The 12,223-nt window shown below is 46.6% G+C and overlaps 1 protein-coding gene across 8 annotated transcripts in view; it reads right to left on the bottom strand.

The window, feature by feature from the left end:
• STX1A (syntaxin 1A) overlaps positions 1-12,223 on the bottom strand; it is a 124,639-nt gene that overhangs the window by 10,912 nt on the left and 101,504 nt on the right. For 7 of the 8 annotated variants that reach the window (XM_062592169.1, XM_062592165.1, XM_062592171.1 and 4 more), the window contains one exon: positions 8,617-8,725. The exons of the other annotated variant lie outside the window; for it this stretch is intronic. In XM_062592169.1, coding sequence (XP_062448153.1) covers positions 8,617-8,725 — 109 coding nt within the window. The remainder of the gene's footprint in view (positions 1-8,616; positions 8,726-12,223) is intronic. 8 annotated transcript variants of the gene reach the window in all.

Here is a 12,223-nt window from a genome sequence, read left to right as displayed (position 1 = left end):
CAAAGCAGGGAGGAGCAGTTAGTGGAGCAACAGCACAAGGATGAATTAACTCATACTAGCCAAATAAGGCCTAATGAACAAGAAGTGAGGGAGGTCAGCAGTTACTATATGCTTACAGAGAGGCAAGAGGGTGGAGAGGGCATTGCTTACCAAAACCAGCGAATGCTGTGGGGTCTTGGGACACGGACACACTCTCAGCTAGAGAGGTTCCCAGTGCTCCTCCCAGGCACACAGGTGGGGAAGAAAGGAGTAAACCAAAGGGAAGGCAGCTTACAGAAAGTACAGTGTAACTTTTTGGGAGGCCTTCAAGGAGCAGCGCCAGGTGGAGGACTGCAATGATATCCCAAGCATGGGACAGAGAGTCTGTATCTGGAAGTCATCCTGGAGCGCTGTGCCCAAGAGGTGGTATCCAAACCTCATGCCATCCCAGCCAGTGTCAGACAGGGCTGGATCCAGTGCAGCAGCTCAGACAGCACCTATGCAGGGGCATTCAGATTGGCAACAGGCAGAGATATTGAAGAAGTGGCGGGGGGGGGGGGGGCGGGCAGGGCTGTGATCTAATCAGTCTTTTAAAAGCAATTTGTAAAAGCAAAAGAAAGGCAGCATGAGAGGAGGAGCCATTTACAAGGATGTCATCAAAACAATCACAGGTGGAAGAGAAATAAAAAAATCAAAAAGCATAAGAGGAAAAACAATAGCTAGAAAAGAAAAATGAAAATTCTTCAAAAAGAAATCTCTTTTACTGTTTTTGTTGAATAAGAAATACTTTCATTGCAAGCTAATTGCCTATGGTCACAAAAGAATTCCTTTTATTATTTATGTGACAAATATCTCATAATCTAAAAAAAAGGGGGGGGGATTTTTATTTTAATAGCTGGTAGAAAGGATTCAGTAATGCTGCAAACACCCCTCAGCCATCTCTCGCAGTGAGGAACCAAGGCTAAGACCTTACAGACACTTGAGGAGAGAGTTGGCACTGTTTCTGGTGTGCCCAGGGCTGTCTGGCAGGAATTTGGGATGCGCATCCCAGCACTGATATCTAGGAAGAGAGCAAAATGGGATGAGCTTGGATCCCTAGTGTGTCCAGGCATCAAGCTTTCAAGACAACAGGATGATTCAGGAACCTCCGGTTTGGGTCTCACTTAGCTTTGCTGTTGTGTGGGGATCGCATGTTAATGAAGAAAAAAGAAACTGAGCCCTGAAGGCTGCACCAAGTGCCTGCTGCCGAGCTTGGCAAGCAGTGCAGCTACAGTCATGATGTAGAGCCTTCTGGCTGGGTGACCTGGCCTTGGACTCTCTCAGCATGAAATCTTCACCACTGTATTTTCAGAGACAAACAACTTGCATCTGATGGACTCAGGGAGCCCCAAATGTGCTCTCTCCTGGTACTAGGGGCTGGAGTGAGGTGCCCATTGGAGCTAAACAGCTCTATGAGGAGGCTAATCCACAACTCATCGTTTCTTTCCTGCAAATGGAATAAATCTTCAAATCTGACTGCACACTGCCAGGAGACAAAATGAAGAGCAGAGCAGATCTCAGAGAACAATATTAAAAAGTACAATAAAACTTTTAAAGAGAAACAAAAAGACTGTGCAATGCAGCATAGCAAGGATCCACTTGCAAGATAAGAGGACAAAGAACTAGAGAGGGAGAAAAGCAGAAATTTGCTACTTCTTGCTTGGTCTGCATCCCTCAAAGAGAGGCAATCAGAGCCAAATGATAGGGATTTCCGTGCCCTCAGCACTTGGTAAGAGCTATCCCTGAGCACAGCCGTGATAAATCTGTTCAGTAATGCCCTATTCCATAGAAGTGCTAGGGAAAGCACCGTTCCCCATCCTCACATCTCACTGTGACCTTCAAGAATGAGACCTGCAGCCCTTGCACAACGGATTAATTGTTTGACAATGAAAAAAAAAATGTCCTGCACAACGTGGCCACCGGCATCCAAAAGGCATCAGAAACCAAGTGACTGCAGGAATGCAGAGATACTGTCCTGTCCTAGCAGCTAGCCTAGTGCTGGAAGCAGCAAGGGTGAAACTGCTCCACAGCAAGGGACAAATCAGGATTGAAGGGTGATTACAGCACATGCAGTGCCCTCACTGTCCGGGATTTGAGCAGGGCACAGATAACAGGATCTTTTGACAGTCCCAAACAAAGCAAGGTAACTCCTGGTTCAGAAGCCAGCCAGGGAGTCCCCATCAGAGGCAGCAGAAGATGGGACTGGAAACAGGACTTCAGACAAGGCTGCTACATAAGCCCAAGGTCCAACCAGAAAACATGGCCAGAGATAGAGCTGGGAATAAGACTACAATATAGATCCAAAGTCCATCCAGGAGATGGGGCCAGAGAGCCTAGTTTTCTCCCATTGAAATCCTGGAGACAGCACTGAGAAAATGCAGCAGGATCAGCAGGATCTTTAGGCAGAGATGCCTCATCCAGGAGATGCCACATGTCCAGTAGGTAGAGCCAGAAGAGGACACAGGATATGGGGAAGATCATATCTTTGGTTCTCACTACCCTGCTGGGAGCCCTGAGCCAGCCTTTTTGCTGCCCAATTTACTTATTGAAGAACACAGTGCCGGAAGAGGCCCTGATTCTTACAACAAGGCAAAGGATGAGAAATGCATCAGGCAGATTAACAACTGGCCAGACGTTGTGGGTTTGGCCAAGAGCCCATTGCTGGTGGGGAAGAACCTGCTTTAATGCTAAGGCAAAGCACAAGGTCTGAAAGGCTGCATCTCACCCATGCTGTGTAGTATAACACTATCCAAAGCTACATAATAGACTTGTAGGACCCCAGAGAACTTCACAGGGAAGCCACTGCCTTCCGGTTAGGTTTTATGGTTTGGAAAAGCAAAAAAAAAGCAGATGAACACGTGCAAGATACTCAGCTCATTAGCTGTCCACATCACCACTGGGCTATTGTATAGCTACAAATGGGAAATGGGAATGAAAGTACTGAGTCGATACAAAGTGCCCATGAAGAAGGAAGAGTCCAAGAGAAAATCCATGCTCTGAAACTTGGCAATGTGCTGGTAAACCACAAGATCTGGACTTCTGTCTCCTCTGCAAGCTCTGGAATACCTAAACGGAGGCACAGGACTCTTTCTTAGCATATAGAAATTAAAGCCTTCCTAGAGTAAAAAGACTCTGACATTTGCCATTGGACACATGCAGCACAGAACATTGCTGTGGGCTGCCTAGCAGAGGAAGAAGCAAACTCAGCCCTGAGCTGGAAAGGACAGAACAGATGGAGAAGATGCGCTGAGCCGCAATTAAATCTTCTGCAATCATGCATCAAGTGAGGACCACCAGAAGCTCTGGAACAGGCAGAGACATGAAGCCATTGAGGAGACCTGACATCAAATTCCCCTCAAAGACCCTGTGCAGGTCTTGGCCATGCTATGCCCAGCTGGATAAAGCAATCTTCCTCATTAACTCACTCCCAATGGGAAGGGCTTAGCCATCTCTAGGACACAAGTGGCTCATCTGGGGTGCCAAGGAACCCTGAGGAAGTTCCAGGGGCAAAACACCACTAATATCAATTTGCTGAGCTCTGCATGTTGTACACTCTGTAAGTAAAAAAGACTTTGGAGCAGGCACTTCAGCTGCTAGGAGATGTGCAGAAGTGAAATATGCTGCCACTGCATTCATGGTTACAGCTCAGTGATGCTCTTTCAGCTCAGACCATTCCTTTTCACCATCAGTTAGGACTGCGCAAGCACACAAAGAACAACAGCCAGAGCTAAGGTTGGCAAAAGACAACACATTGGATAAGACACCTTCTCTGGAAGATAGGTTCCTCTGCTTAGATCAGATTTTCAAGCTTTCTTTAGATATGAACCTGTGCAACTCTTACTGATAAAACTGCCATGCCAACCTGTGCACACCAAGATAACTAGTACCAGTGGTCCAATTCTCTCATCTTCTTCCAGATCAAACAAATCTAGCGCAGGCTAGATTTGTCATTTAGATGGGCAGATTTCAGATCTAAAAGCCTGGCTGGCACGTCACAAATGCACACTAAGATCTCCATCTCCTGGAATCATAGAATCAATAAGGTTGGAAGGGACCTCTGGACATCATCTAGGCCAACTCCCCTGCTGAAGCAGGGTCACCTACAGCATGTTGGACAGGGTTGCATCCAGGTGGGGTTTGAATATCTCCAGAGAAGGAGACTCCACAACCTCTCTGGGAAACCTGTTCCAGTGCTATGTCACTCTCACAGTGAAGAAATTCCCCCTCACGTTCAGGAAGAACTTCCTGTGGCTCAGTTTTTGCCCGTTGCCTCTTGTCCTGTCGCATGGCACTACTGAAAAGAGTTTATCCCCGTCCCCTGGACACTCTGCCTTCACGTACTTATACACATTGATAAGATCCCCCCTCAGTCTTTTCTTCGCCAGGCTAAACAGGCCCAGCTCTCACAGCTGTTCCTCATAGGGCAGATGCTCCAGTCCTCTGATCACCCTGGTAGCCCTATGCTGGTCTCTCTCTGATAGCTCTCTTGTACTGGGGAGCCCAGAACTGGATGCAGTACTTGACATGTGACCTCATCAGGACTGAGTGGAGGGGCAGGATCACCTCCCTCGACCTGCTGGCAACACTCTTCCTCATGCAGCCCAGGATACCATTGGCCTTCCTGGCCACAAGGGTACATTGCTGGCTCATGGTCAACTTGTCATCCACCAGCACTCCCAGGTCCTTCTCTGCAGAGCTGTTTTCCAGCAGGTCAGCCCCCTGTCTGTACTGGAGCATGGAGTTATTCGTCCCTAGGTGCAGGACCCTGTAACTTGCCCTTGCTGAATCTCATGAGGTTTCTCTCTGCCCAACTCTCCAGCCTGTCCAGGTCTCTCCGGATAGGCTGGAGAGTTGGGCAGAAGCCTAGAAGAGGTAGACTTTCATAGGTTGTGTAAAGCATTTATCTGGGCTCAGTAGGACATTTTTGATGAAATAAATCCTACAGCAATTCCAGAGATGAACATGCCATGGGAAATCTAAAGGAGCCTGTTTCAGTACCCAACCTACTCCGCACAGTTTGTTCAGCTTCTGCATCCCAGCCCAGCTCTCTGCACATAGTCAGTGCTCCTTCCTTCACAGGCCTAAGAAGCACTAAAGGACTCTCAGATCACTCAAGGCTCCAGAAGGGGATTTTGGGCCAGATCTACTCTCAGACAGTCCTGGTTCAAGAGTAGTTTGAGACACATCTATATCTTGCATTTCTGCACATCAATTAACCTGGTCCAGCACGGTGGGATAGAGGCTGATAGTGCCTTTGGAGACAACAGATTTTATTTTTGGATCCTCAGTCTCACGGAAAACAAAATCATTCATGAAAACAAACAGCCTCTGCACAGCACCTCCATGGCATCAAAGCTGCACAGTTGTCACAGAAAGCTCCTCGAAACCTCAAATTCAATTTCTCTAGGAGTAAAATCTAATTAGATTTAAGATGTCTTTCCTCGTAATGGACAAAATTGAGATGAAAAAATGAAAGAGTGCCACTTCCCATCACAAGCAGCATATGACATCCAGACCTCAGAGAGCATTAGCTTAAGGAAGGCTCCTAACCGCACTGACTCCAACACAAGGACACCACTGGGGGGATGCACGATCCACCTGGAACAGGGCTGGAGCAAGGAACAGTCAGAGGAATCTGTCCTGCTGTCATGAACACAAGGATATACTGCATCTTGAAATCCTCCGTGATATCTAGTGTGTTGGTGCATTTTGAGATTGGAGTGAGCAAGCTGGGTGGACTGAGGGCACCTAATAAGATTAGTACAGAAGCTGTTCATTCTTTCTGCTGCTAGAAGTGGCATGACCTAGGCAGGACATGGTGAATAGGTGAAGTTTGGGGAAGACCTGTAGCTAGCTACGCTTCAGCAGGGAGTATTGCTGTAGCTGTTCATTGCCACCTCTGTGCTGAGAGTATGTGTGAGGCCAGCATACGCTGAACCAGCATGTCACAAACATCAGACCTGGGAAGGGGGGTTGGAGTGACTAGCTCGCTTTCAGAGCAAGAAGCAGATGCAGTTCAGATGGAAAAGCTTGTCAGATGCTGGAGTGCCACCACAGAATAGCTGAAAAGTCCCTGATCTCTTATTTTCCAAATCTGAGTTATTTACTAGCTTCACTGTTGGAGCTCCTGCCGCTTCCTATCTTTGGATTCATCAGCTAACAGAGCTCAGGAATTTGTGCAATCACCACCTCCCAGAAGAGCTCAGTTGAAAAGAGTCTTTTCAAGACCACATAAAGCAGTAGGTAATGAAGATCATGGCTATAATGCTCAGAGAAAACAGTGTGGCTTTCTGTCCAGGAAGCACTCCTGACAAAATCCCAATGAGCTCATTGCTTTTGACAAGCTATTTTGCCAAGAGAGATGTTCTGCTTTCAGGAGACAGAGAAATCAAGCTTTGCAGAGGATCATGTATGGATCAGTACCTTCCCAGCACAGATCCCATCCTACTTCCTGCTATACGTGCATCCACTGCAGACCTCCACTTCAGAGGAAAAGCAGCTCCCTCATCACTAACCTCATCATCACTAACCACACCATATCTGCACCCAACAACTGTACCACAGCGAGTCCCAAACACCTTTTTCTTATGTGCTATCAGTGCTCTGTTGGGCATCACAAAACAGTCTGTTAGGGTGGATAAGGTAGACACAAATACTGCATAATTTAGGCAGAGGGACAAAGCCCCTCCAAAGGCTGCGATTACAAAAACAAGAGAAAGTCTTCTTTCAGAGCTTCCCTACACATGATTAAGGACTGGCTAAGTCCTTTAAATCTTCTCCTCTCTTAAAAAGTAGGAAGAGGAATATCTTAAATACCTATTTACATTGTAAGACATTCTTGTGGCTGGATATCACCTAAAAAAATTGAGTTAACAAATTAATCATAGTTAGCTGGAGCACTGACAAGCTCATCATCCTGCTTTATATTAAATGTCAGGCTATTGTTGAGCCCCACGTCAACCAATCTTTCTCTTCAGTGTGAAACATTTTATTATTATTATACACCATGGAAATTAATCTTAACAGAGCAAAGATATGCACAGCCTAGCCTTCTTCTAGCCATCTATAAAAGCTAAGATACTCTGCTAACATTCAAATTCACTGGTACTTGCAACTCGTGAAGGACATTTCCATATCTGACCTTTGGATACAAAGATCATCTTCTACTCTATTACCCATGCTGAGTCTTGAAAGACAGGCTTTTCCCAGGAGGACAAAGTATTCATTTGTTTGTGAGAAGAAAACCTTAACCACATTTCAGATTCTGACATTTTTATTACAAAGAACCCATGACATGTCTCTCCCTATGAGATTATCTTCAAAATCTTTTTTAATATATGCTTGCTTTGAAGTCTCTCTTGCCTGATTGTTCTCCTACTTATGGTGGTGTTATAGGTCCTTTCTTGCTGCTCTGTAGGAAGATGCCCTGCTGCACCTCGCAGGAGGATGGCAGGGGACAGAAAAGTTGTACAAGAAGCCACCAAGGGAGACAGCACACCTAGAGCTGGAGACAAGAGCTGGAGTCACAACACTGCAAACAGTGGGTGTAGGTCCAGCAGCAGAGAGTTGCACAGGCCAGATAAGGAGCTGGCAGGCCATGCACAGAAGACCATAAGACCAGGACCATAGTGGGTATGAGACCAGCAGCAGTGGACAGGGACTGATGTCACAGAAACATACTGGAGTCAGCAATTTCCACTAGCTTGTTTGAATTCAAAACAGCTGCAAACAAGGAAGTCGAAACTTCTTCCTTCTCTGTGCAGCGCTTAACCTCAAGAGAGTTTTGGTGGTTTGCTGGATGCAAGAGCATGTTGTCAGCCCTGCAGGCAAATCAATGCTTCCAGAAGCTAGAGGAAAGGAGATGCTCCCCACTATGGTGCCTCACATGAGTCTGCCTGTTCTCGCATCACTGCCGAGAAGAGGGGTGAAGATGTCAAAGGTTTCTGTGAGAACACTTACCTCATGCAGATACTGGCTGGATAGAGCCAAGGGCCCTCAGTAAGACTCAGCTATCTGGCTTTCTTAAACAGGACAGCTAATACAGCAATATTTGCATTCCAAGTATTTCTGCCTGCAAGCCACTGGAGTTTGGCAGATAGTCGTCCTCAAGCCATCCATGGCAGTAGAGCACAGAAATCATATCCAACCCTACACCTCCCAAGGCAGATCAAAGAAGGCACATTTCACAGCTGGCGCTGGGAAGCCATCAAGAAACATCCCTCAGCAGCCACAGCCTAAATCCAGCAGTGAACAAAACTCCAAAAACCCAGCAGTTACCAACGAAGGCAGCAGCAGGGACTACCTGCTATGGGGCACTGGGAATCACCAACTTCACAGCTGAGGCATACATATCAGCAGCACTCGCCCCATTTTTGCCATCCCAAAACAGGGGAATATCACATTTGTATCTCCACAGCAAGAGCCACATCCCTGTCATTTCAGCGTGTGCACACAAAGCCATGGTGTGCTGGAGTTTTAACAAGGCAGCGCTATACAAACGCAGGAACCGTTCTCCTTCCTCAAGAACTAAGTCAGGGCTTTTACCTCCAGCTGGGCACAGCAGTTTCCCTGCCAGTTTTACCATCTGGTTTTACTCACTGATTTCCAGCTGCCTTTGAATCCTCCCTTTGCAGCGCTCCCTGTAGTCGGTCTGCGTGGCATTGTACTCAGACATCACTTCCACAAACTTGCGTGACAGTGTTGAGTGCTGCAGAGGGAAGAGCAACACACAGAGGTGATTTTATTATTGAGGAGAAATTTGTCACTGTTCAGGTTGAGGAATGCACAGGTCTGATCCACAACACCTCCCATGCATTAGCTGTTTCTGGGGAACCCCAAAACTTTTCTATCCTAAAGATCTATCAGAAGAGCTAAAAGATGCATGTCAAGCCCTCTACAGATGATGTAGCTCAGGTGAGTTTACCGTGGCTACCACACACTCATCATCCAAGCCCAATCTGGTCCATTTCATTCAGCACCCAAGGAACATGCAGTGGCGGTGCCGGGAGAGCAGTGTGGCAAGGCTGGCGGCCAGCTCATTCACATCAAGTTGCAGCTCAAGCTTGCAGAGCCCACAGCAGAGCCCCAAAGCAGCAACTTAGGTCACTCCCTGCTTTGCTCAGCTGTGCTGCTGGGGACCCCTGGGACTTGGAAAGGGTGAAGGCTGGAGCTGCAGCAGTTGCACTCGCAGCGGGCATGTGCCAATAGATGGCAGTGCTGGAGTTACCTGTGGGAACAACCTGGTCAAGGAAACCCATACTCTGAAGCCATCGAAAATGTATCCCTGGCTATTTTTACAGGGAATACAAATTTGACAGTATTTTATTGGTCTGTCAAAAGAAATATGTAATTTGCTGGTAGAGAAGCAGGCTTGGTGCAGCTGACAGACAAAACATCTCTGACCTGGTTTTGAACTGGCCTGTTACTGCAGAGAGTGGTTAGGGGACCAGGTAGCCAGAAGGTCTGTTGTTTGTCCCCATTGCAAGGGGCCTTTCCCTGACTGCCACTCTTCACCAAGGGCGTCAGGTGGGAGCCAGCTCCTCTGGCAGCCGGAGCAGGGAGGGCTAGGTAGGGGAAGACAGGGCTCAGCTGGCACAGAGGGAGCCCAGGAGGCCAGACTGTGCAGGCAGGGAATGCTTTGGTGGGGTGGGAGGACAGGGGCTGTCTGCAGTAAATCTCCACACTCTGGAAGCACAGTCCCACTCTACCTCCCTGGAACGGAAGTCTCAGATGTTTTCAGTGGCCCTCTACAGCTCTGCCCACCCATCTATTTCAGGAATTTATATAACAATAAAGCTCCTATAAATAGTTCTTTATAGCTTTTTTATAGTTCTTTTTAGCCCTTTGCAGATGCTAGGGCATTTTAAGCAATCTGGGATGTAGGGGTTGCCACCACGCCACATATACCCCAGTACAGTGTGGGCTAGGGCCAGCACAACTCAGGCTTGCAAGCTGCTCACCCTGAACACAGGTCCTGCAGGGACATGCTTTGAGGACTGCATGCCCCAAAAGCTAACAGCTCACTGCAAACCTGACAAACGAGGGCTGATGTCCACAGAGAGCAGCCAGCCATCAGCTTCATGCAGGGAACAGAGTACCCTCATCTTGTTAGGCTGCTTTCCTTTTTGCAAGGAAACATATCAGAAAAAAAATCTTTGAATTAAACCTGACCAGAGTCCAGCTGAATATATTGACCATAGCCAAGCTCCCACTGTATGCAGAGCAGGCTGGCACAATCTATGAGATCAGACGCTCACCCACACATGAGCACCCAGTTTGCGGTCTGACTTGAAGTTTGATCCAGTTCCTAGGCTAATAAGGGTACAGCAAACAGCCTAAAGATATTCCAGGAAGGTCAGGATAGAACATCACATGCAACCTACAACTAAATGATTACACCTTTCTCCAGCAATGTTGGCCCCAATTGAGCTTCCTGAGCAGGCAAATGTCCATGGAGGCAGATGATGCACAAGTGCCAGGGGAAGCCAAATCTAATACTACACCAAGCAGGAAATATTTGTGCATTCTTACAGTCCCAAAGCAGAAGTAATAGTTTGTGACTGATGGGACCAGCCACATCTAACAAACAGGCCTGAACAGTCAGTATCAAACTCACAGACTAGAGACACCAGCACACAAACTAGAGGAAGCTGGGATCAGCCGATAGCATTGCAGAGCTTGGAAGAATACTGCTACCCATGGCCTCACTTCTGAGGATTGCTCATGCAGCTAAGCCCAGGAAGGAGAGAGAAAGACCAGAGAGCAACTGGAAAAATTAAGATATGGGGAAATGGTGGAGGGAGAAAGACGACGAGGTGACGAACAGAAAAGGGATAGGAAAAACGAAAAAGGTGTGCTGGAAGGCTCCAAAAGAAGATGGGAAAGAAACCTGAGAGCAATGGACATGATGAAGAAACACCTGACTAGTATTCCCCTGCAGGTTTCAGGATCACTGGCACAACCTGCAGCACTCCAGCAAGCGTAGCCTACTCGAGAGTTGAGACAAAAGTCAAAATCTGAGCTCTGCCCAGCTTTCCAGCAGCAGATTTTAAAGCTTGGAAGCAGGGAAGCCCCCCCATGCAGACAAGGAGAGGATGGGTGTCATGAAGGCAGCCTGCTGGTTCCGTGCAGTGGCCCTGCATGGTGAGAGGCACTCCAACCAAGCAGGAAAATGCCACAGGTGAATCCCCATGATTTCCTTCGCTGCCGCTCTGCAAGGTCAAATATGCCTGATGCACAAAGGCATTCAGATGCCCCTACTGGGTGTCAGTATTTCCCAAGCAGCTCCAGTCAACACAGCTTCTATCCATACTTCCTAAACAAGGCACTGGAGACATCTTAAAGATATATTTGCATTTGCTTTGTAGGTATTATAGGAAAACAGCAGCTCTATAATTATAGTAGAACCAAAGTCTCAGCTATAAAAGCAATTTTGTTCCTCATCTGCTTGCACACCTCACATAAAAGCCTCTGGAAGCTTCTGTTTCAGCAGGCACCCTCTACTTGAAAAGTGCCTGGCCCAAAACAGGAAGGTCAGAACAGCTCCTGATTTTCCTTAGGTCATGGTTTGAAATCCTGCAAAGATGGGATTTACAATGCAAGCAATTTTTGTTTTGCCTTTTCAAGGTTATTTTCCTAAAAAGCAGTTACCAGCTGAACGAGAATGAACTATCAACATACGCTGATTTGCAACCAAATATAGCCTTGATGTTGAACCTGATACTTATTTTTGCTTATCAGGTTACCACATCACATCTCTTCTACTTAAGAAGTTACTTAACTCAGAATTTATTTTTTCAGATTGTTATTTTGTGTTCCCACAGGCATTCCACATGTCTACAAAAGGCATATGATTTTGAAGGAACATAGATCTTTATAAAAAACTGGATTAGAAAAAGTATTTTAAATGTTTTTACTCATTAAAGCTCCTTGAAAATCCACAGTAAATAAAAAGCACAATAAAATATACCTTGCATTTAAGAGAGCTTCATTAAACACAAAAAGTATACTCCTGAATTCCCAGCTGGGTTTGCTTCATGGTGTTTGAACTAGTCCTAAAGAGGTAAGTATTTTCACTGCCCTGGCTACATAAATCAAACCCAGAAGCAATTAAGGCAAAAGCTATTCTGAATAACAGGAACCAAAAGTACTGACATTTTGAAGAATGTAAATATCAGCATTTGTTCTGTTATGAACTGGAAATAAC

This window comes from Rhea pennata, chromosome 20, assembly GCF_028389875.1.
Source record: "Rhea pennata isolate bPtePen1 chromosome 20, bPtePen1.pri, whole genome shotgun sequence".
Taxonomy (NCBI): domain Eukaryota; kingdom Metazoa; phylum Chordata; class Aves; order Rheiformes; family Rheidae; genus Rhea; species Rhea pennata.
The sequence above is the reverse complement of the archived record's forward strand: the minus strand, read 5'-3'. Positions and strand labels throughout refer to the sequence as shown.